Source organism: Onychostruthus taczanowskii, unplaced genomic scaffold, assembly GCF_017590055.1.
Source record: "Onychostruthus taczanowskii isolate IOZ18803 unplaced genomic scaffold, ASM1759005v1 scaffold8, whole genome shotgun sequence".
NCBI lineage: Eukaryota > Metazoa > Chordata > Aves > Passeriformes > Passeridae > Onychostruthus > Onychostruthus taczanowskii.
The window spans coordinates 9,941,030-9,965,985 of NW_024505892.1; the positions used below are offsets into that span (position 1 = coordinate 9,941,030).

The following is a 24,956-nucleotide window of genomic DNA, read 5'->3' on the forward strand; positions in this document are numbered from 1 at the left end:
TTTCCAGCAATATTATTCTTGCCTTTTCTCTAGCAGAGAAAGACCTAACCATTTGAGAACAAAACATATCCTGCAAAACAAGACAGTGCCTTTGCATTTAATAGCATCCAGTAGGAATGATTGAATCTGATTTGGTAATCCATCCAATTCAAGGTTGTTTGAACAGCCACACCACGGCAAGGGGGGAGCAGCATGGGAGAATGATTAACTTAATCCTCCTGCCTTGTTTGTTTGATGCTGCCTCACTCCAGTGCAAGTCAATAAAAGTTTGAGCACCGACACACACAACTTCCAGCACCCTCCAAGCTGGCCCAAAATGGGGATTAGCAAAGCTGCCTTTCTCTTTCTTTTCTTGCTCAGCTCAGGTAAGAGTCCTTTGCCTTCTGCTTGCCTAGGTAAGGCTGGGGTCAGACACTTGCAAGCTCCATGTGATGAAGGTAGGTCCCCAAATTGAGTTGTGTTGTGTCTCAACTCCCCTGGATGATGATGGGTTTGGGGCTTGCTGTGCAGCAAGAGCTGCTGCTGAACAGAGTGAGAGCTGTCATTGCTCCAGGGTTGTGTTCCTTAGAGACACCAGAAAAGAATCAGTCTTGGTGTCTGCACGGGCAGCTAATGGCTCCCAGCAAATGTTCCCCATGGCCAGAGACAGGGGCACCCTTGGGAAGCAGCCTGTCAAAGGTTTGTGCAAGGGCATGGCTCCCTCTGGTTTCAGCAGCCTTTAGCTTAGGTTTGGGGATTTTTTTTTCTGTTATTTCCAGCCACTGTGATCCTTATTCTGATTGCTCTAAAGTTTGTTAATGCTTGTGCAAAACAGAATGGTACAGGAGAGGAAAGCTTGTTCGACACACGGCAGTTTCAGTCTTTTTCATAACTACATTCTTAGCAGTGAATTTTTCATTCCATGTGATAGGGAGACCAAATCTGATCACTGTTAGTTTTTGCAATAGTCTTGTACAAAAAGGTATTTTTGTGGGAGATGATGCAAAAGTTTTGGAACACACAAGAACTGAATTGGGTTCTTTAGATATATTTCTATGGGTTTCATACATATGAATATTCTCTGTCCTGAAAACCTTAAACTCCAGTGAACTGTGAGATTCAGACCACACAGCTTCTTGCGGGCATCTGTATAACCACACTATATGTTATGATTGTAGTAAAAAATACAGTTATGTGTGCTAATGCATATATAAAGACACAATAAAATAAATGAACATTTTACATGTGCAATTTTAAAACATAAGAAAAAGTAACAGTTAGGAAAATGTATGGGTGGATTTTAGCTGGAAATATTAGAGACATGCCCCAACATAAAAAAAATCTGTTATTTAATGCTAAGAATTTTTATCTTGGTTTAAATTCTAGTTTCTAAGCTTTGTTTTTGCAAAAGAACAGCCTCTGTAAAATCAAATACCTTCCTCAGTTGAGCAGGAATTTTATATGAGGGACAAAAAGATGCAATTAGGGCTTTTATCTGAAATATTATACTTTTGATTGCAAATCCTTTATCAAATGGTAGCAAATATTTGCATTTCTGAATAAGATAGTAATACATCTTTCTGAGACTGTAAAACATCACAGGTATAGGGAAAATGGTAGTATGAAAATTTACTGCTTTTTTACCAATTGCATATTTTCCTTTTTATTTTCCTACAAGTAATGCCCTGCCATGTAAATATAACAGAAAATGAGAAAATATTTTTATTATGCAAATCAATTATGACCCTGTCAATATTTCTAAAATCAAATGTTGTATTAATAATGACAATATTGTTGCAAAATGTCAAAACAGAACAGAATTAAGTTTGCATGGAAGCTGTACCATAATAGGAATTCTTTACTTGTTTTTCTTTTCCTTGTGGAGAGCATTGCAGCATCCCTATGATATTGTCTTAACCTAGTTTAATGTTTTGTCTCAAAACTAATTTCTTCTCAATGTTTTTGTTTTGAAATAACTAGTAGAATTGTCATTGGACTCTTTTTCACTTATTCTTTTGTTTTCCAGCAGCTATCCTTTTCTTCCGTGCATACTCTTAAAGTAACTGCCAACCCTTAGGGACGAGCTCTTCCCAGGGGTTTTTAAATGCAAAAAACCCCTGCAGTAACTTCTATGCTTTTGCAGTTGTGTGAGAGGAAGCATAATCTGGCTTTTATCCCTATTTTACCAGCTTCAACTTCAATGCAAAATGATATTTTAAAAAATATCCAATTGCAGGTTAAGCTATGTCTCAGGTGAAGGAGTTTAATAGCAGGACACTTATGGGCCTGCTTCACAGTAAAGAGTGTTATTTGGGAAAGGGAGGAGCTGTTGCCTTTCTCAGCTGGAAAGGCATCACTAAACAACCCAGTGGAGCCCCCTCTCACGGGCCATGGGTCTGAGTGGGTCAAAGAGGCTTTTTGTCCCTCCTGCTGTCATTGGGCTATGGCTGAGATACACAGGGGTCAGAGAAAGTGAAGAAGTTCCTCTCTGCAGCATGGCTGTTATTCCTGAGATTCCAGTCATGGTCTGGTTCATCCCATGTCTGCCTTTTATTCAGCAATTGCATAAGGCCAGGCACAAAAGCACAGAGCAGGACTGAGATGTCCTGCAGTGACCAGGGGCCAGCGTGTCTGTTTGGGGTTGAAACCCTACAGAACAGGTAACTCCCACAGCCAAATGTTCATCAGAAGAGTCATATGCTCTACTGATAAAGAAACTGTAAAAATCATAGGACTCATGCAACTCCATGACCCTGCAGCTGGAAGTCATGAAAGTCACTGTGCTGTGCACTAATTCTGAGATTGCAGAGCTGTAACAGGAAAATACTAAATGCCAAAGTCCTTTACAAGGAGAACTGTTCTGGAACACTTTTTGAGTTTACCATTAAACATAGCTGTAATTTTTAGTATCCTATATATTTGACATGCAGCTGTAGCCCAGAGGTTGTTAGGTGAATTTATTTACCTGTTTAGTGTCTTGCCTTAATTCATTGCAATGGAGCACAACAACTGCTACCTTTATTATTAATTAAGTTCAGTACAGGGTTATTATGAAAATTACAAACTGAACATCTGACAACCCCAGTGACTGAGGGTGGTTTGTTTCTTTTTGGAGTAGCAACCTTTGAAAGGAGGTGACTGGTAAGTCTGAAGTCATTCCATGTGGATAGATGGACAGCAATGGACAAACGTTCCACATCTTTCTTGAGCCCCATTTGTCTGCTTTGTCCAAAGGATGCATGGCCAATATTTTCTTTCTGAAACACCTCACTTTTTTTGCTCCTTTTGCTCCTGTGCTCCCATTACCTTATACCATAGGTTTATGTTATCACTGTTCAAGCCATTTTCCTGTCCTGCCTTACACTGGGTTTTCAGTGATGCTGTCTTTTGCCATACCAGGAAGGCATTTTAGATTTAGCCCTATTTTGTCACCATTAACCAAACTATTCCATTAATATGGAATAGTTCATTACTAAATAGTTTATTATTAAATGGTGATGTCACATGACTAGGTTACAAAGAATTTAACATGAGAGTTTGAAATAAATCAAATTATCATTCCCATTTTCACGCCTTTCTCTTTTTTTTCTTTTAGTGCAAGGAAGCATTCTAGACCGCTATGTGAGAACAGAGGGAGCTTGGTTGCTCAACCCAATGAAGCAAGTTTATAGAGCAAATAGTGATGAAGAATGTGCAGAGAAATGTGAAAATGAAGAAAAGTTTGCCTGCAGGTAATTTCCACTGGTTCCCACATATATCTTTCATTGCAGGTGATGGAACAATATGCGTGTTTTATCCGCAGTCTGAACTTTTAAGGATTTCCTTATGACTATGTGGGGGTTTGAGGTTTGCTGGAAAAACAAAAAAATGTGCACAAACAGAATGGCTGGGACATGTAGATGAAGACAGAAAAAATAGAGAAATTAAGAAAGTTATGTTGAATTTTCATTGGAAAACATTACAATATCTTGATGCACAGCTTGACATGCTGCAAAACAACTTGACATAGTTTTATCAAGACTCTTGCACTCCTTCTGCAACAAGGAGTCATAATTAATTTCTTAGAAAATTAGGACAGCAGTAATAACATTGCTTATTTTCATTGCATTGGCTACCTTGCAGATAAATCCATTATTCAGAATTTTACTAGAATTTGGACTTAGGTAACTTCTATTTACTTTGAGAAGGAGATGGCCACCTAAACCTTAATGATTCTAAACACTTCTTTCAGCCAAGTCCTCTTGCTGCACTTGCATTAAGCAGGCTCAGGGGGCTGGAAAGCATGAAAGGTGTTGATGAACCTGTATTGTTGGTCTTTGCTCAGGCTTCTGCCCCACTGGAGCCCATTGCTCTGAGCTTAGGGCTTCTGGATCTCCTGTGCCAAAGCCTTGCAGCCCTTTGAGCTCCAGCAGTATAGCAGGAAACTGGGGCAGTGAGGAGAGATGTCCATTGCTGCAGTGGGAGGCAGTCTGCACTGAGGGGGCAGAGGTGTTGTCTCTTCCAGTGTTCCACTTCTGCAGCGTGCGTTTCTGAACTCAGCAGAGTGATTGCCTGCAGTGCTGTTTCAAGCACTTGGTTCTACTTAATGCTTTTATTCTAGGTAGGGATACAATGCTGCTGACTTAGTAAATGTGCTTTGTAACTTTGTGTTTTAACTCAGATGAGAAAACGAGACTTTTTTAAAAAAGGTGTAACCCTGAAGGATGACAGAGGTCTCCTCACTGTATGAAATAACACCAATTCCCCTTGATCCAGCTTCACTCTGAAAACCACAAAGAGGGCAGACCTGCAGTAGCATGTGGTTCAGGAGAGTGGGGAGGAAGGCAGAGAGTGCAAGTCTGTATATTCAGATTATATATTTACACTTTGCAGGGAATGAATGTTCTCTTTTGAGGTATATTCAGACACAGTATCATTCCTCAGCTTCTGCCCCAGGGTCTAAGCCTGCCATCACTTGGCACTGGAATGACATCAGGTTAATGCTGCCTTAATTACTTACATGAGATCTATTACAATCAAGCAAGAACAGGTGCTGTCTGGCAGGAAGGATTTGAGGGAAGAAAGATAAATGTTAGTTAGAGCTTAAGACCAGGCCAGCACTGCAGCATCCTCACATTAACGCTTCACACCAATCTGTTCAGATCAGTATTCCAGACTTATTATCTCACCTTAGACATGGATTGGGCCGTGCTCCTTAATTACTTTCCTACTTACAAATTTAACATTACTGACAGTTTAATTGGCTTAATTGGGCATAACAACTTTCTTGTCACCCACTGAAGGCCATGCTGCTATTGCTCTTTTCTTTTTGGTCCTGAAAAGCAAGCTGTAGAAACTATTTAGCCTGTCAGAAGGTTTCCTTAGATGGTATTCTAGAGGCTACACCATCTGCTTCAGTTTTAGCAGTTTACAGCCTAGGCACTTGCTGAAAAGACAAAAGGCTATGACTTAGTGCTTACTCTCAGAAGAATTACTACAAGATGGGTTAAGGTCCTGGACTGTGTTTGACTCCTTGAATGACCACTAATATTTTCAAAATAAGGTCAAGGTGCCTTGTGTATATATCACCTTCAACATGGTCTCTTGAACCTCTGGCAAGTTATAAATCCCTTGTTATAATTTCTTATTGTTATAATCTTCTTCTATAATTCCTTTCTGCCTAGGTTTGTTATGAGCACTTAGAAGTGAAAATCACCACTGAAAATGTGAGCTGTAATACTCAGTGATTTCAAACCATTTCATAGTCTTAAATATCACTGAACTCTAATGTTTGATAAAGTGACAGCTGAATACTCAAAAATGTTTTCAGGAAAATAAGCATATATTCAGTATTGTTTCTTACATTGCTCTCTCCTCTTAAATTTAACAGGGCCTTCTTATTTACCAGTAAAGACCAACAGTGTTTAACATTGACAGAGAACACCAAAACAGCAATGATATTCAGAAGAGCAAATGCAGTTCTTTACGAAAAAAGAAGTATGTCTATATCTTTTTTGTATTATTGGACTGTGGTTCAGATTAAAATTATCTATTTTTATAATATTTGTATATTGTTTTATGATGTTTATACTCTTCAGTTAATTAATTTGGTGACATTGTTATCCCATTCTTATTTTTATAAGATGTAATTAATTGATGTGGTGAATTTTTGTGTTCCCTATTTTACATGTTTTATGAATATTTTTGTCATACATGAGGATTGTTTGACAGAAATGGTCTCTAATTCTTTCTGAAAATAGGAATTGTGTCTCTGAGGAATGGCAGCAGCTATTCAATTTTTTATCCTGTTTCAAAAATTACCACCTTATGCCAGATGCAGGGAAACAATTGGGTTTTAAGACTATTTTTTAATTACATTATCGAGCATGGAGCTCTTGCTGTATACAGGGAAGAAGGAATGTGGTTTATTTTTAATGTAACATAAATTTCATTGTTCTGTTCATTGACTTTAGTAATACAAAATGAACCAGGTTCTCAGCTGCTGAAGATCATTAAGTGGTTTTGATGGGCCAGTTTCTAAGCAAAAGGCAAGAATCTCAATAACTTGACAGTAAATACCCGTGAGCTCCAGAGAAATTCATCTTTACTTCTCTGTTGACCTTGGTGGCTTATCCCTCCCTGTGGGCTAAGACAATGCTGTTTGTGTAGCAGCTGCAAGGAGATGTTAGATAGTAGTTCAAGAGCTTTAGCTGGATTGCAGCTGAACATCCAAATGAGATTTTGTTCAGGCACTGTGGATAAGTGCCTGATAAGGAAGATAAGGAGGTATTTTTTCACAGAAAGGTGTGTAAGTACTGGGCCACATTGCCCGGAGAGGCTGTGGAGCCTTCACCCTTGCAGGTATTGGCTGGACACAGCTCTGGGCAGTCTCACTCACCTTAGAACTTGAATGTGCTATTCTGGGACTATGGACCAAAGACAACTGAGTGTCCTTTTCAGCCTAATAGTTTCTGAAACCTTTGGCCAGCTGCTTTTTTTCTGTAGGTAATTTAAGGTTTAGAACATTAGTTCTTTCATTATACATAGAAGCAGGTGGGAATTTCTATAAATCACAGTTAAGTAACGCTAAGAAATCTGCAGTTCTTATTTAGAAGGAAAACTGAGTGGATCAATTAACAAGTAACAAAGCTAAAAGACTGAATGAGCAAGTTATATGTAAATAGTCATAGTGGTTTTTCTTATTGTGATCAGGAGCTAGATTCTGATTTGGTTTATTTTTGAGACATCCCTTGGATTTACTGAAGTTAGAACCTGGTACTGCAATACTCATTGGGGATTTGTTATTACATGTTTTGGGGCCATAGACATGTGTTTTAGTTTCTTGAAATAACAGAAACACACCACTAAAAGTGTGAAAAACTGTTGTTTGACAAAACAAAATTTTTGAAAATTGCACCTCTGTCTGCAGAAACCAAAAGATGGACCTTGGTATCATAAACATCAAAAACACAGCCTACTGTGTGTGTGAGATGGTGTCTCTGTTGCTCATTTTTGTATTTGCAGTAATTTTTTCAGTCTAAGCAATTACTTGATGAGACCTAGTTGCTATTTATCATTGCATTCAACAAAAAGGATGACAATTACTATAAAACTGACAGTTTCAGAAGTTATTTTTTCTATAGTATGTGCTATAAAAAAGAAAGTTAATCTTCTCTGACTTACAGTAAAAAGTAGGAAGAATTAAAGCTGCATTTGGGAATTGTTACCTACATATCTGTTTGGAAATAGTTAACCCAAAGGACACGGGTTGAGTTTGGGGATCAAAGTTAGTAATTTGTCATCAGAAAGGAAAAGCCCTAAAGGTTATATAAACGGTCAAAAGTTTACACAAACAAGAAGAGTCAGCACTTGACTGATTCAATGTTCAGTGATTGAGGGGTTTAATGTTATTTTATTGCAAAATTGTTTGAGAGATCCAAATGGCTTCCAGCTAAAGTTTCTAGGGTAATCTTACCTCTATATATACATTGAAATAAAAGCATTCCTAAGGGTGCATCTATAAATTCAGGTCTAAAATATCAGCCCTCAGAAAAGCTGAACCATATTTTGGAATCAAATATTACTTCTTTTCACTGTGGGCAAGAAGGTTTGTGTAAAATGGCATTATTTCTCAAGACTTCTGTTAATCTTCTGCTTGTACGTCAGCTTTGTTACAACTTTGATGCTGAGAAAAACTGTTGCAAAACCCGGTCTCTACTGAGTATTCAGTTTGGACACTACTTAAAGACACTGAGACAAACCACATCACAACCTAAAAGACAATTGCTTTCCCAGGGAAATGGTAAATGAGTTTCCTACTTAGATTTCTCAGCCAGAGGACACGTTGCCTAACAGTGACTGTCCCTAAACTGCAGCTGTCTTGTCTTCAGCTGAATTCGGGTAACTGTCTTTAAAGAATTGATTTGAATTACTGTGCATAACTATAATCATCTCATAGGAGGTAAGAAAATAGAATGTGTTTTTATTTTTTATAGTATCTATTTAAATGTTTAAAGCATATTTTATTATTTAAATCTACTATGGCATGTTCTCAAAATAACTGGGTTGTGTTACACTTATTTCTCTGGAATTCTGGTGTAGAACTTCTTTTGCTTTCACATACATTTTTCAGTCCCAATGAACTCAACTTAGACATCAGCTATCTAGCAGGTTTTTTACAATGTACAATGTCTAGTTTTGAGAACATAAAGTCAAAATATGATCAAACATATTTAAGTGTGCTGGCATGAAAATGGATTTTGTGTATGTTAGAATCCAATGGATAGGCCGTGATACTGATTAAGCACATATCATTTCAGTTTATCTTCTAGAATGCAAGGAGGGAAAAGGAGTGGATTACAGAGGAACAGAAGCCAAAACTCAGAAGGGTGTGCGGTGCCAAAAGTGGGCTGATAATTCCCCACATAAACCAAAGTAAGGTCTTTTCGTATCTGTTTATATGTTTTTCTGAAATTTTGTTAAGCCATACATATGTGCTAATTTGTCTTGTAAGCAATTTTTTTGATGTTAGAAAATCTCCTTATAAAATATTTTTCTATACCTATCTATAATAAGACAAATCTCTAGTCTGAGTTGTTACTCAGAGACCTCTAAGTGGTGCTACATGATCAACAGAGACACTGTCAGCCTTGGGAGTCACATTTAAATTTTATGGGCTTTACATGAGCAAAACTCTAGACAGGGAAACATCTGGTTCTGCTGAAATCAGAATTTTTCAGTAATCTCACCAGAGCAAGAACTTTTTCTCTTGGCCAAAGGTATAACATGTGGCAGACGAGATAGAGGTGCATCATTTTATCAGTGAATTCACAATTAACAAGGCAGTATTTCTTGTATTTAATAAAAAACACCGAACTGGGTTTATTTAGTAACCTTCTATTAAGAAGCTATAGCATTCATCTTAACAGAGAATTAACTCTCACATTTCAGCAAATACAGTCTCATTGCATCTCCCAGGGAACATATCCCAGAGGAAGCTGTTCACTACATGCCACATGGTACCCTGCCTGAGCAATAACTGCTGGAGACCAATAGTGAAAGAAAATGCAAGTATTAAAGGCATAACTGACCATAGAGGCACTCTAATTCCTGAATTTATCATTGTAGCACTTCTAATGCTTCAGCAATGGCCACAGTAACTGTTAGGGGCCCTCTAAAGACCAACATCTACAAAATTGTCCTCAGATAAAGATTTTGTTTTTAGAGCCTTTAGGTGAATAATTGGGATGAGCCCTTAGCTGAATAATTGGGATGCTTTCCTTATTTTGTAATCTCATTTAATTCTGTTCCAGTTACACACCTGAAAAATATCCCAGAGCAGGACTGGAGGAAAACTACTGCAGAAATCCTGATGCAGATGAAAAGGGACCCTGGTGTTACACAACAGATCCTGATACCAGATTTGACTACTGTAATATCCCTGAGTGTGAAGGTCAGGACACACATACCTTCTTTCCAATTTTTACAAGATGTGTTCAAGAATGTGAAGTTATTCAGACACTTTTATTTTCAATTGAACATTTGTTTCAAACTTGAATTTAGTTCAACACGAAACTTTCCAAAGCATTTTCAACGTCAACAAGGAAGATATCAAAAGATCCTGAAAACAGCAATACAGTGCCCTCTTTTTCCCCCCTAGATAAAAAAGGCATATGGGTGTATTCATATATCATAAAATTAGAATTGAACCAAATAACATTTGCTTGTGCAAAACTCAATAAAATGTGACAGTAGCAAAGAACAGATTTTAAATTATATCTTAATAGGTTAAATTTATCTGTTTTAAAGCCTGTAGTCTGTAATGTTGGTTTGGGGTTTCTTTTAATGGAATACTACAAATGTAATCAACTAGTTAAAGTCATCTTACCAAGGAAAATAAGATTTTACTTTGCCAAAAAAATGACTGTACTTCAGCCTCGTGCTCTGATCAGGCTCTTATGCTTCATGTGGGACAAGTGGGAATGTTTCTGGACCAGTTCATCAGGAGCTTTCTGTCTTTCTTGTCCTTATTCTGCCTTGTTCCTACAGTAGAGTGCATGCACTGCAGTGGAGAAAACTACCGTGGAGTAGTTGCAACAACAACGTCTGGGCTTGAGTGCCAGCGCTGGGACTCCCAGGAACCTCACTCCCATGGATACCTCCCGGAAAAGTGAGTCAGGTTCTGTGATAGTATCACCAGTCGTGGGCTGAAGACCATGCTGCACCAGACAGGATAATTGTTACAGTTATTAGCATATTTTAAAACCTAAAAATCTTATTTTTCTGGTTCAGTTTTCCAGAGAAGGATCTGAAGAATAATTATTGTCGTAATCCTGATGGAGAACCTCGGCCCTGGTGTTTCACTACCAGTCCAACTAAACGCTGGGAATATTGTGACATTCCTCGTTGCAGTGAGTCTGGCTTCTAGACTTCTCCCACTCAGAGTGGTGTGAGGGTCAAGAACAAAGAGAAGAGATCCCAAAGATAAAGAAAAGTATAAAAGACAGCTGAATTTTATCTCAAAGAAAAAAATCAATCACTTTAAAATGAACTTCAATAGCTTTATTGAGGCTAGACATTTCTGTCATAGGCATTTCTAATGGTTTTGTCTGGAGCACATCTCCCTTCCTTGATGTGTTTTCCTATAACCAAGCATTTCTGGTGTTTCTTCTGATGTTCCTCTTTTGATACCAAGAAGTTTCACTCTTCCTGAAAGTACTCGGGCTTTTGTTTTGCTCTTCCAAATGAATTTTCTACCTTTTCAGTTTTCCCCTAAAGGTCTGTCCTTGCCATTATACTTTTCCTTGTGACTTCTCACTAGACCTCATCCTTGCTGTCTCTCACCAGTTTGTCTATTTTACACGTGCACCTGTCTGTACACTGATGGGCCAGACACCTTCACCCCAGTTTTCTTCACAGTATTACCACTTGCTCACTTTCCAGCTCTGTTCTGATGAGGCTGCTAGCATTTTCATATCATGACTTTTATATACTGGATTGTATCCTGGTTGCTGTAAAGAGGCAGATGCAAGTGCCCTTCTGGCAGCCTGACTGCTTGTGAAAACTCAAAATGGGAGAAAGAAAAGTTAAGAAAGATATCTTTAGATCTTTTATCTGCCTTTTGGACTTTTCAAATATTTTGATATTTAGAACTTGCCTGCAAAGAAATCTAAAAAAACCAGCCTAATTATAAAGACCAGAGTGGTTTGTTGGTTTAGTTTTTTACTATATCTAGAAAGCAGTGATTAATTTCAGTTCCTTTTTCTGTAACAGCAACACCCCCACCACCTCCTGCACCAGGACGCCAGTGTCTCTCAGGAAGAGGAGAAGACTATCGAGGCACAGTATCTGTTACTGAGTCAGGAAATACCTGTCAGCACTGGAGCTCTCAGTCTCCCCACAGACACGCTCGCACTCCTGAAAACTATCCCTGCCAGTAAGTGAAACCCCTCTGTTGTTCGGTGTCCATGAGAAATACCAAGTCTCAAAGTTACTTCAGTTTTCTTCATCTGTATTGCAAAGTTCTTCAGTTACACCAGCATTCATCACCTGCTGGATCTCATATTTTCAATCTTTTCATACATTTCTTTTTATTGACTTCTTTGTTCTTCAATACAGGTGTCTTCTCTTCTGACTTCCAAGCTCTTCTTGGCTGACTTTTTCCATCCTTATGTAATCCTTTTACTGTATGGTTGCTCAGATGAAACCATGTGGAGTAAGAAGGGTACAGTTATGATATTTGCTTGGGGCTAGATTCTTTCACATTCTCTCTGCTGTGCTACTCTTGACTTCAAAGTATTACAGTCTCTTCATTCATCCATCAGTCATGCAGGTATCTGGTTTAGCACATCCAAAACACCAGCAAATTGCAATTATTCGTGTAACAAATATCATCAGTGAATACAACATTAAACTAGGCAGCAAGAGATTCTCCATTTATTCATAACTTTTAATAGATTTCCAAGGGAGACTTTTATCAGTCAAGTTTTCTGTTCTAGGGGCCTAGATGAAAACTACTGCAGAAATCCTGATGGTGAGAAGAGGCCGTGGTGTTACACCACCAACACAACTGCCCGGTGGGAATATTGCAATGTCCCCTCCTGTGATAGTGCCAAGCCAGAGGGCCCTGGTAAGAAAGGAGACAAGTGGAAGAGGAGGGTCATCATGGTTTATTTTGAAAAATCTCATGTGACTCTGCTCAGCTGCACTGTTGCTGTCACTGTTGGCATTGCCGTGTCTAGTTGAACTCCTGGGTCTGATGTGGAGCCCAGGCTGGTGTGTTCAGTCTGGTGGCTAAGTGCAGAAGGTTTTTAGTCAGCTGCTGCCTCAGATCAGGAAATTTTGCAGTAAAAGAAGTCTTTTCATTTTGCCCAGTGGTGGTTACCTCCACTAATATATTTTTAAATGCTCCATGGAAAAGTTAGTTAGCTTTACATGCCAGTTCCTTTAAAACTGAATCTGTAGCAAAAACCTAAGATAACTTAGGAGCATTGAACCAAGACTCCATAGAAAACAATGAGAAGAAAACTCTTCTTACATGAGGTAGTCTTGTTCCACACATAGGTGTATGGCAAAGACACAGACAGCCCCCATCCTGAAAAAAATTTTGATCCATATGTTAACTATTTGGCTCGTTATCTGAAATAACTCCCCATGTGGAACCATAAAATTAAGTACAAGTGCTTTTAATCTAGCATATCATTAAATTTTTGCAAGCTCTTTTGAAATCTTCCTTTTGATCTACTGTCTGAGAAGGATTCTGTTACAGAGAGCATGCTGTGGTGGTCAGTGAAGTACTCTGGCTTCTTGTTTTCTGTTGTCTTTCTATGCTCAAGTATAAATGTCAAAGTATCAAGACGCAAGCGATTGGTTTCTGTTATTCACTACAGCTGTTGATGTGCCTGAGCAGGCTGAAATCACTGAGGAGTGCTATCGGGGCAATGGGGTGACTTACCGTGGTACAGCTTCTTTCACTCGCACGGGAAAGAAGTGCCAAGCCTGGAGCTCCATGTCGCCTCACCGGCACAACAAAACGGCAGAGAACTTCCCCAATGCGTACGTGTATCTCCCATTTCCAGGTTTCACTGGGCAGTGGTCATTCATGAACTTGTTTTGATTTGCATCATCATTGCACAACAATGATTATAAAGCTGGGAGTGTACTAGATAAAAATAATCCCTTCCTTCTTCTTTTATCATGGAAACTTTTTTTATTAATTTCATCTTGAAAGAAACGACAGGTGTCACTATTATACTTTAGACTAATTAACTGTGTGTTTCTACATTGCTCTTGAGGCAATTAATAGTTATAATAAATTTTCCCTTATGCGGAAATGAGCTGTTTCTATGAATTAATTTATTCATGAGTTTGTCTTTGCTTCCTAGTCTGCAGGTCATTAAAACTTGGAAGAAGGAGTAGATTTTTTCTTATTCCTAATATTTATCACTTATTTTTTCCAAAATGCAAAAAAAAAATATTCCTTTTGAAAAACTATTGCCGTATTTGAAAAAAATAAAATACATTATATATTTGCTGTACATGTGTACATTTACTTATATGGATTTTTAAATTATATTCTACTTTAAGTGTTAATCAGTGAATAAGTATTTGGCATATTTAAATATTTAATGTATGCGCCCTGATTTCTTTCTGCTGTAAAAACGATTTCAACTGTCCATGACAGAATATACATGATAAATGGCATATGCTAACTCCAAAGCAGATCTGCTTTCTAAAATGTTCTTTTGAGCTCTCCCCAGGGCAGTGGCATGGATAGGAATATAATATGCTTGCATTTGTAGGGGCCTGAGCCAAAATTACTGCAGAAACCCGGATGCCGACAGCCGTCCATGGTGCTACACCACCAACCCCAGGGTGAGGTGGGAATATTGTGACCTGAAGAAGTGTGATGACCAAGGGCCAGAGACTGTACCTAAGCCTCCTCAGACAACACCAGAAAGAAACCCTGGTGAGAATACTTTCAGCTTCCCCAGAAATGCTCATAACCAGGAAGCTGGTTTTTATGGAAACACCTTCAAGAATTTAATGAGGATGAAACACGGAATTTAATACAATATTGTATCCACACTCTTAATTTTCTGAGCATTTTTGTAGAATTTTATAGCAGGATTTCTGCATTGGATTTTAGGCTAATGTCATATATTTTACTTGCTACTTCTGGCAATATTGGAAAAACAAGGAAGCAGGTGGCTACTAGTCTCCTCACTACTGTGGGAGGGCAACTAGCAATGACAGAAAATGGAGCAGTGATGGCATTTTGCTGACACCTGCTCAAAAATCTCTTTTCCTGTGCCATGCTTTCACATTTCTAGGGTTCCACTTACCATCAGAGGACATCTGACTTTTTTTGATTCAGTTCAGATGCAACCCTGTTATGCAGTAGATGGTTAGAGTGCTGCAACATTCTTTTTGTTTAATTTTTTTTGCTGTGACATGTTTCACTGGTTAGAAGGTTGATAATTTTGGCTGAATATGTGTTACTGCATTTTACCTACTGTAAAATGTGGCACTGGACAGATATCGGTGTCTGCAAGGAAAATACTTTATGAATGCATGGTCTTTGTAGTCCTGATTTCTGGAGTCTTGAAGGATTGACTGAATGTAAGTTTCTTTTATTTATGACTTTCATGATCATGAAGAAAATTTTTAAGATGCAAGGAAATTCAAATATCATTGTTAGTCATCCTTGATACTATGTAGCCCTTCTTTCCTCATCTACATAATATGTAGGATGTGTAAATTGTAGTAGTATTTCCTCAAATTTATCTCTGCTTCACCACCATCAAGTATGGACATGGCCCAACAGCTCACAGCTAACAACCATTTCATTTCCTTCATTTTTCACAGAGTGCATTATTGAAAATGGTGTAGACTACCGTGGCACAGTGGCAAAAACTGCAAGAGGCAGGACTTGTCAAGACTGGAGTTCTCAGAGACCTCATAGCCATGACTATTTCACTCCCACAACTCATCCAAGAGCAGGCCTGGAAAAAAATGTAAACAACTGTTCATTTAATACTTGTTGTCATTGAGCTTTGCCTGTCTTTTTCTGGGTCCCTTAGCAAGCATTTGGTGACAGGTGTTTGTTAATTTCTTTCCCTCAGTTCAATCCAAAAACCTGATCATGATATGACCACGCTGACATGACCAGTGTGGTCACTGTGGGACACAGAGATGCCCAGAAGCTCTACTGAATGCTTCTGCAGCACATCCAAGGGGCTCCAGATGGGCCCTTTCTTCTCCTCACTACTGAGGGCTAACCAGAGCTGGTCTGTGGGCAGTGCCTCTGTCTCCTCTGACTGAAAGAACACCGGGGCTCACAGGTGTCAGTAGTACCAGGGACAGGTGACGTGGTGATGAATCCAATGTTTGGTGCAAGTTCCTTGAGATACACAGCTGATGGATTGTAGGCCCCCATGCCCCAGTAATTCCCCTTGAGCCCTCCAGCTTCTGCCACAGCCCAGTTTTCAGGGCTATACGTGTACCTGACCATCCTGGAAGGCAATCTCCCTTTCTAACCTTCATCTCCCTAGTCCTAACAAATGTACTCATCACCAGTTCTTTAGACTTGTAACATCCCATTTACAGTGTTTGCCTGATTTGTGACAAACTTTGTATGTGGTATAAAGAGCTTGTTTGATGTTGACAGCTTGTACTATTTTTTTACCAGGTAGATGACTTTAGAACTTGCTTTAGTCAATTCTTTGATGGCATCACATACCCTGTATTGAATTCCAGATTGGGGAAACTCCCTCTAAAAAGCTGCCTGTCATAAATTCTTGGTTCTTGCATTTGTCAGGGGCTCTTGGTAGTAAATATTTTCTCCTTTTCTCTAAGACATGGGATATGTTTCAGGATAGGGAAGGGAGCTGGAAAAGGTACCTGGTAGCATGCAGTTGTGTGAGGTGTCTGTGCTGAGCAGGGATCAGTCAGTATACCCAGGGAAAACCTAGAGAGCGATTCAGCTAACCAGCACCTGCGTGAGGGGGAACACTGCAGCCCTGCCAGGCATCACCAGGTTGAGCAAGTGCAGCTTACACAACACTCACTGGTCCCTGAGTCATGCAGCCAGAGTGGACGTGGAAAGACCTCAGGATTGATCCTACTGCTCCTATTAACTGCAGGGAAAGCAGGAGTAGATATTTTCTGTGCCTTAGAAAGCTTCATCCAAAGTCAAGATCTCCTAATTTTTGAGATCTCAGAGATCCAAAGTTGCCCTAATGAAGCTTAATGTCTGAAGACAGTTGAAGAAGTGTGATTTTTATTATACTTTTCCAAACTCACAGAGCAAATGGAAAAATGAAATAAATTTTGGCAGAAGGAATTGGAAATAATTTATAAGAATGGGAAATATTTTTTTTTATTTCCAAACTTTATTTTATTTTATTTTGAAATTTTAGTTAGTTGGCCTTTTTATTCCCTGTTTAATAGCTGGTGCCTTTGTTCTTTATTACAGTATTGCAGGAATCCTGATGGAGATGTGAATGGACCTTGGTGCTACACAACAGATCCAAGAAAAGCCTGGGAGTACTGTGACATTCCCAAGTGCCGTAATTATTCCTTTAAAGACTAGTGTCTCCCTTTCCCTTAAATTCTAGTGTCTCTCTTTCCTGTACCTTTTTATAACAGCTGGAGAATACTTGGTGTTTAGTCTGAAAGACTGATCTAAGTGCAATAGATATAGGTTAGAAATTAAGGCTCTTGGGAAGTGATGTTCTCAGGGTCTCTGTCTGAAGACTTGGGATTGGTCTTCCTTGAAAGCCCCAAATGCACCACAAGCTATGGAGGCCACTGAAGCTCATGGGGTTTTGCCATGTGTTTCAAAATGGGCAGTTCCATCAGAAATTTTCCCTGCCCCAGCCTAGTCTCCTGGCATAACTCTGTGTGTGGCCTTGCTGAACAAGGCACACTCTTATACCAGCAAAATCTTTGCAGTCCCTGCTCATGTGGCTCTGCTTCTGTTCTGGATGACAACCAGATTGTCCCTCCTCTGATATTGTACCATATCTGGTGTCTGCAAAATGCATCCGACCCTAAATATTTAACCAAATGCCCTTTGTCTTTGTTAGTAGTAATCAAGCTCTGAATGAGGTGTTGCAACAAAGTGTACAATGATAAAGTTTGATAACATTTTCGTATCCAGTTCTTTCATGTCTATCAACAACAAAAGCTATGCTAGGAAGGGAGGTAGCTCTCAAAAAAAGAGTGACCTTCTTGCTGCTTTATCCCCTCAGTGCTGAGCAGAAGAAAATATGCTCAGATCAAAACCCAAAAAAGGAGCAAAGAAGAAAAAGAAAATTGTTGTTGTAAACACATTGGACCTGTGAAAGTCGTACTGCAGTGAACATGTTGGGCTGGGATGCTTAAAGAAAAAAACTCACATTTTCACATCACTATTGTATTGTATTTTGATGATCCATTTCTTCTTTAAGTTATTACTGGGGGGTTTTTTTGTTGAGAAGGTAATCTAAGGAACAGAGGAAACATGGCTTTTTCCTTTAATTTCATTAGTTAGCTCTTTTTGCTGACAAAATTCTACATTCTATGTTGATAAGATTCAGTTCATCAAGGCCAAATAAGAGCTACTTTTTTAATAACTCAGAGACATCTGAAGTGCCAAATGATCCTGAAATAAGAGTTGACAAAATTTTGTTCCTCAGAGACAGCATTAGAATTTCACATGCTGTACCACCAAGATTAGTTTAAAACAACTGCCACTGCAGCTTCTGCATTGCTGACGTCCATAAGACACATTTAAGAATGTTGGAAGAATTTATTTCTTTTTTGACTCTTTTCTTCTCCTTCCCCTTCTGTTTTTGTTTTGAGTTTGTTTGGGGTTTTTTTCTATCTGACTGTAGAACTACTCGTGTATAATTTGCTGGCCACTGAGAACTGTATGTGAAAAAAAAATTTACTAGGCATTTTTAGGTGTTCCAGATGAAGATAACCTAACAAAATATATGTGATGTATGGTATAGAATTACTTGAAGAGAATCAGAAGCTGAAGTAGCAAATGTAACAGGTTCACCTTCTAGTTCACTGAGTTCATAGTGAATATATAGCAAATCACTTAAGGTCTTTACAGTGATGTTTTTTCCTTATTCTGAAGCTCCTCCTCAGTATGAATGTGGGAAATCCAAGTTCAGACCAAAACTGTGTGCTCAAAGGATTGTTGCAGGGTGTGTTTCACATCCACACTCCTGGCCCTGGCAGATCAGCCTCCGTACCAGGTATGGTTATTCCATTACACTGGACTCCACATGCAAGGAAACCTTGCCTCTCATACAGTATTAAAGTGGTTCAGGCATTCTAAACTTGATTTTAATTTAAAAATAGCTCAAGGCTAAACATTGTGTGTGCTGTTCTTAAAGAAGGTCATTTAGACAACCAAGAACACACTATTTTGTGACAAATCAATTGTTAATTGTTAATTTCAAAAACACTTTCAGTAGAAGGCAGAATGACTTTAAATCTGTTGCTATATTCTACAATAGAATCAGTTTCCAATGAATGAAAGCAACAGTATAGCTAGTACACTTCTTGATCAGTCCTTCCATGTAAATATTTGATCCTACTAGCAAAATTATTAATAAAACTGGGAATCAGAGCCATTTGCAAAGCTTTGTGACTGTGATTAGAGCTAAAAAAAGTCAAAATCTCTAAAATGGTGAACCTCACTGCACACAGCGTTTTCCAGTAATAGAAACAATGACTAAGAATGAAGATCTAGGTGTTTTCATACAAAGCCTCCTAAAAATGTCCACAGACTCTTACTGTCATTGCAAAAAGCATTATTCTAGGAAAGCAAAACATTTCTTAATGAAATTGTGGTGTAATGTCTTTAGTTTGTAAAGGCACACATATTAGAAATATTACCTGATAAAATAAAGTAGGATTAACTTCCCCATCTTAAACCACTGCCCTTTTCATGACATTTTGCTCTATTACAGTTATGGAATGCATTTCTGTGGGGGAACTCTGATAGATCCTCAATGGGTTCTTACTGCTGCCCACTGCTTAGAAAAGTAAGTATCTGTTATAGTCTCCACCAGCAACTGCTTACATGAAATAGAAAACAACAGGAGAAACAAGAGACCCAATAACCAACCCAGGCTGGTTGCAAACAGCTTGCAAGCACTTGAGAATTGAGCCAAGTTTATTTGTCATTCATTAAAGCGGAATTTTGACTGTAAAGCAGAGTGACAGTGATAACTGCTGCCAATTTGATTTCAAGTGCCATTATAAGGGATTAAGTTTACTCCAAAGCCAGCAATCTGGCTTTGATAGAGCAAGGTGCTCAGTGACACTGTCAGTGGTCTCTGTTCTGGTTGTGTATTCATCAGCTCACCATGTGCAATCATTTCCAATAGGTCCTCACGACCAGCTGCATATAAAGTATACCTTGGATTACACAGAGAAGAAGCAACAGAGCCATCAGTACAAATTCGTGATGTAGAGAAGTTGATCAAGGAGCCACGCAGAGCAGATATTGCTCTGCTCAAATTGAGCAGGTACATTCTTACCTGAAGCACTCCTTTGTTCTGATGGGACAAGATGACTAAAAAGTGGTTGCTGGTGTTGTAGAAATTAGTGTTTCTGCATACTCTGTGTTCAATTAGTGATTTGAGACCCCCTCTTTCTTCCCTTTCTGCAGAGGCTCCTGGGTTTCAGAAAGGGAAAGGCTGTCTTTGGGAGGGGAGGAGGGCTAGGGACAGTTAGCCAGGCTGGAAATGCACTGGGTGTCAGCTGCTGCAAGGTCAGGCAGTGGCAGCAGAATAGGAGGAGGTAATGCCAAGAGGAGCCTCCAGTCTGTGTTTCTACATGTGGTACCTTGATAAGGTAATGACCATTGAAACCTGCAACATTAGCATGATGCCAGTCCATGCTATTTCCATGCTGTGGTGGGGAGATTTCCTCTTCCAACAGGGCTGGCTAGTGGGCAGGCAAAGAATTTGATGTAATGCCCAGTATCCATTTCCATTCATTGGAAATGCCCTCTGTGGAACTGTGCAATCCAAAGGAATTTGTCCATGCAGCTGCAAGTGGATGTGAATGTGTGGTGCTTGGGCTTTCAGTGCTGTGGCTGCAGTGCATGTCTGAAACAGATGCAGAATCAGCTTAAAAATGTGGTCTTCTTTGCTACACCCAAAGGCAAGTCAGATGGACTTAGGTTCTGCTGTGTGCTAAGTGTCCTGACAGAAAGTGATTTCAAATCAGACTGGATGCAGAAAGAGCAAGCTAACACCTAGGTGCTAAAGGCCACTAAATTATACCTTTTGTAATAGTTCTGTGATTAAGTTCGGTTTGCTGTGTATTAGCCTAAGTCAAAGCATTCTCCTGGATTATTGTTGGTTCTTCTTATGTCATTATCCATTTCAGACTTTTCTCGTGTGTATCACTTTCTGTGGGTTTAGAGCCTAAAAAGCAATTATGCATGTCAGAAAAAAAAACTCAACTGAAACTAAGGATTTAAATTATAAAAGGATAAATATATATAAAACCTTCTTAGAATCCTGAATTAGAACCTAGTATTAAGTATAATTGTGCTAAAGATTTTTCCCTTTGTTCATTTCAGACCAGCTGTCATTAATAATCATGTAATCCCAGTTTGTTTACCAAAAGAAAACTCTGTGTTAGGAGGAAGAGAGGAGTGTTATGTGACGGGCTGGGGAGACACAAAAGGTGAGACAGCATTAACACATTTAAAAGCTCCATGTTTGCAGACTGGTATATACTTGTATCCAAAGTGTGCCTGCTCTTGTGTCCCACACAAGCTATTGATGAAAAAGTTGTTCATCAAAATTCATCAGGTGCTGCCAAATTTCCCACTGTCTCTCTCTGACAGATTCTCCTAAATTGTTCAATGCCATGTAAACTGAAACCCTCTAAATAGATGCTGCAAGAGGAGAAGCAGAGCTAAGGAGTCACTTCTCTCTCAGTCCATATGCTTTTCCCCAAAGCGGGCTTTTGCCCAATTGGGTGGAAAGTTTTTTCCAGATTTAAATTATTTCTTAATCACATAAATGTGACTTTTCTCATTCTCCTGAGTGATTCTTCCTCCCAGCCAGGCTGGTTCTCATCTCACACAAATAAAACCCTCATTTTCAAAACCTCTCACTCTGTCTTGGTTCAAAAGTGCATTGGTACCTTCTCTGCCTCCTTGCCCATCATGCCATTTTCTACTGTTTGCTTCCTACCTAATTTCTTCCACACAAAATTCAGATATAGAGAAATAAAATGGCTTGGGAATGACTCCCAAGTATCTGTGGGTACTGGACCCACATGGATGTATTATGAGAACAGGAAGGTCAATAGTGGGTGGTAGAAGGTGATAAGTATACCATAATCCTGATAATGCTTACTGATTTTGATATATCTTCATATTGGGCCTGGGAAGTGTATACACAGTGCACACTATGCTGATTTTACTGCTTATCCATATCCTGATATTTGTGTGTTGTGAATATGATAATTACCTTTGTCATTCATTCTTTTTTCATTTAATTTTTATTTGCAAAGGTACTTCTGGTGGGGGCTACTTAAAGGAAACTGGCTTTCCTGTAATCGAGAATAAAATATGCAACCGCCCTGAATTTTTGAATGGTAGAGTTAAAAAGCACGAACTCTGTGCTGGGAATATTCATGGTGGCACAGATACCTGCCAGGTAAGAAAGTCTGTCAGCATGAGAGTCAGTTGTAAGCACATTCAGATCAAATAGGGCATTGCTTTTTTGGGCTTTAGAGGCCCAGAATTATCCTCAGGATGTTACCACACCACATGTATCTGAGCTGAAAAATGCCCATGTATTCTCTTTCCTTGCTCCCTTGTCTGCTGCTGGGAAGTGGGGCAATTTTTCAGATGAGCCTGAACTCCAGAGCACGTGGTAACACACAGCTGCACAAGTCAGGTGTGTGGAAGCCAACTTAGAATGACAAAAGGTCTGGTTTTCTTTCCCCAGGCCCCCTTGCTAGCCTCAACCAGATTACGTCCAGTGTCCAAGCTAGCTCGGTTAACAGCATCTCAGTTAGCAGTCGAGGAAGGATGCAGTGGAGCCTGCCATGCAGGCTAAGCAAGGGCCAAAGGAACTATGAACTTCCAAGTATCAGTGCCATTGGATCATCTAGTAACAACAGAAACCCATGAAGACCTCAGAAAAGAGACTGAGGGAGGAAGCACAGTTTAAGTTAACAAGGGTGATCAGATTATTTTTCAATAAATCCCCTTACTTCAGAATTGAATGTAATGCCTAGGTGACATAAAGAGGGCTTTTATTATAAAAGTGTTCAACAACATTCATAGAGAACTCTTACCTTGCTAGAATTCCAATGTTTCTTTATAATTCCTGTGTTGGAAGTACTTCTATTTCTGTGCCTCCTGTGGGAGGGCCGCATGGGTCTGTCCAAGAAGGAATCATCCTGTTCTTTTGTTGTTTAGGGGGACAGTGGAGGACCTCTGGTATGTCTGGATCAAGATAAATTTGTCCAACATGGAGTCACCTCTTGGGGCCTTGGCTGTGCCCAACCCATGAAACCTGGTGTTTATGTTCGAGTCTCCAACTATATTCCTTGGATTAAAAGTGTGATGGAAAACAACTGATCCTGGGTATGGACTGCCCTCTCCTGGAAAGCAGCATGCACGGCAGAAATACAAGATTCCAAGTGCAATATTAAAGCTACAATCATTCATAAGAAAGCAAAACAAATATGATCATCCATATTAAATTGCTATAAATTAGTAGTCGTTGCCAAGAAGCCCAGCTGCCAGTCTGTTACCCTCTTTCTATATGTTCTATAGTTTGTTTGCTATGTCTGACAATAGACTTACCCACCTCTGAAATACATGTTGAAAATTCCAACCTTAACTGTAACTGGACACTTGTATTTTAAATTTTTTTTAGCTCTGCAATGACATTTTCTTTTAAGGTCATCATTTTCAAGATGTTCTACTTCTAACATATGAAGAAATGAGAATACCTTTTATTTTCTATGAGTTGTCTGAACCTATTACCAATTTGATGCTACAAACCAAAGAAGAATTTCATAGTACATGTCTTATATGCCTGTGACATTTTATTAGGTATATCTGATAGCATTAAATACATGGGATGGGGAAAAAAAAGGAAGGAAACACATTTGCTTCGTGTTTTCATATTTTTTATCATCATGGAAATACATGTGTTGCAAAGGTATAAATGTTGTATCAAAGATATAAAACAGTGAATAAAAAAACAGCCTCACCCTGAAGTTAGTCCCTAGTAAAGAAAATAAAATAGCTATTAATAGGTACCACAAATAGTGACAATGCATCTACATATTTTAAAATTGTGTACCCATAGTACCTTTATTTCTTTGTATAGCATTATCCGACTACAAAATTGTTAGATGTAAATTTTTCTCCTCTAAAAGAAGATGATGTACACATGTGGTTATAGGGAGTGTAAGCTTATACATTTCAAAATTATTTCCAGGGAAAGCTTGACTGATACTTGCCAAAGTGAAACAATTGCTGACTATGAACTCCTGCTCACATCCTGCCTCTCTGGCAGATAAAGCAGGGAGCTCCCCACAGGCATCTGGAGACCCCCAGCTCTGCACAGGGTCCTTCTGGCATCCCCAGGGTGTGCTGAGGCTGTTCCAAGTAACAGCTTCTTCCTGGGGTGGGATTTGTCCTGTCCATTTTCCCCACTCCCAGACAAGCCAAACTGCATGTCATTTTAAAATTTACTTTATTTTTTTATAAGCTTGCACATGCAGAAGGGATGTGTTGTATCCTAGGAGTTTTGGTTTGGTTTGTTTTTTTTTCTCCCAGTGCCATAAAGGGAGATGAGAACTATTAAGCATAGTTAGGTAGCAGGGTGATTTCTGAAGCTTCTACATCTGGAGTCTGATTCTGGGAGATGAAATCATCTGAGGGCATTGCCTTCCTGAGCAGGAGCAGCTCTGATAAAGCACGCACCACCCACCTGTCTGGTCAGAGGGATCCACTGAGCACAAATACCCTCCTGCATATTTTCCATATATATCCACTTTGGTCATTAAGCCAGCCAAGATATTTGTACAGTTCTTCCCTGACAACAGAAATTCTGTGTTGCAGCTTGGACTTTGATTTGTTAAGTTCTTCAGATGTGAACTCTTGAAGGCATAGTTAATACCTGGCTTATAGACAGAGAAAGCATTGGCCCTGCGCTCCTTGCCAAGCTGGATAGAAATGCCTGAATATGCCTGAGGGGCCACAGAAGTCCCACCTCATAACACTTCAAACAGTGCCAGTTGTGATCTTTTCCTTCCGCAAGACTGTCAGGGGCAATAAAAATTGCCACTTTTTTTGGTAACCATTTGCACAGACTGGATAAAGTAACCCAGCACATGTGGTGGCAGTGGCACATTTGACCCAAAATAGCACTTCCATATGTTTGTTGGTCCAAGAAACCTCTTTGCCAACAGGAAAACCACAGTTGGCTTTCTGAGGTCACATTGTT

The 24,956-nt window shown here is 39.2% G+C and overlaps 1 protein-coding gene across 1 annotated transcript; it reads left to right on the forward strand.

Moving 5' to 3' along the window:
• The first annotated feature begins 316 nt into the window (after nucleotides 1–316).
• Nucleotides 317–23,273, forward strand: LOC121346285 (plasminogen-like). The gene is made up of 19 exons (XM_041423985.1): nucleotides 317–365; nucleotides 3,575–3,710; nucleotides 5,849–5,955; nucleotides 8,778–8,892; nucleotides 9,771–9,910; nucleotides 10,507–10,627; nucleotides 10,750–10,868; nucleotides 11,731–11,893; nucleotides 12,456–12,586; nucleotides 13,347–13,512; nucleotides 14,259–14,425; nucleotides 15,325–15,473; nucleotides 16,934–17,027; nucleotides 18,587–18,707; nucleotides 19,428–19,502; nucleotides 19,848–19,988; nucleotides 21,053–21,159; nucleotides 21,997–22,142; nucleotides 22,913–23,273. Exons 1-19 carry the CDS (start codon nucleotides 317–319, stop codon nucleotides 23,072–23,074), a joined length of 2,409 nt encoding a protein of 802 aa, XP_041279919.1. The 3' UTR covers nucleotides 23,075–23,273.
• The last annotated feature ends 1,683 nt before the right edge of the window (nucleotides 23,274–24,956 follow it).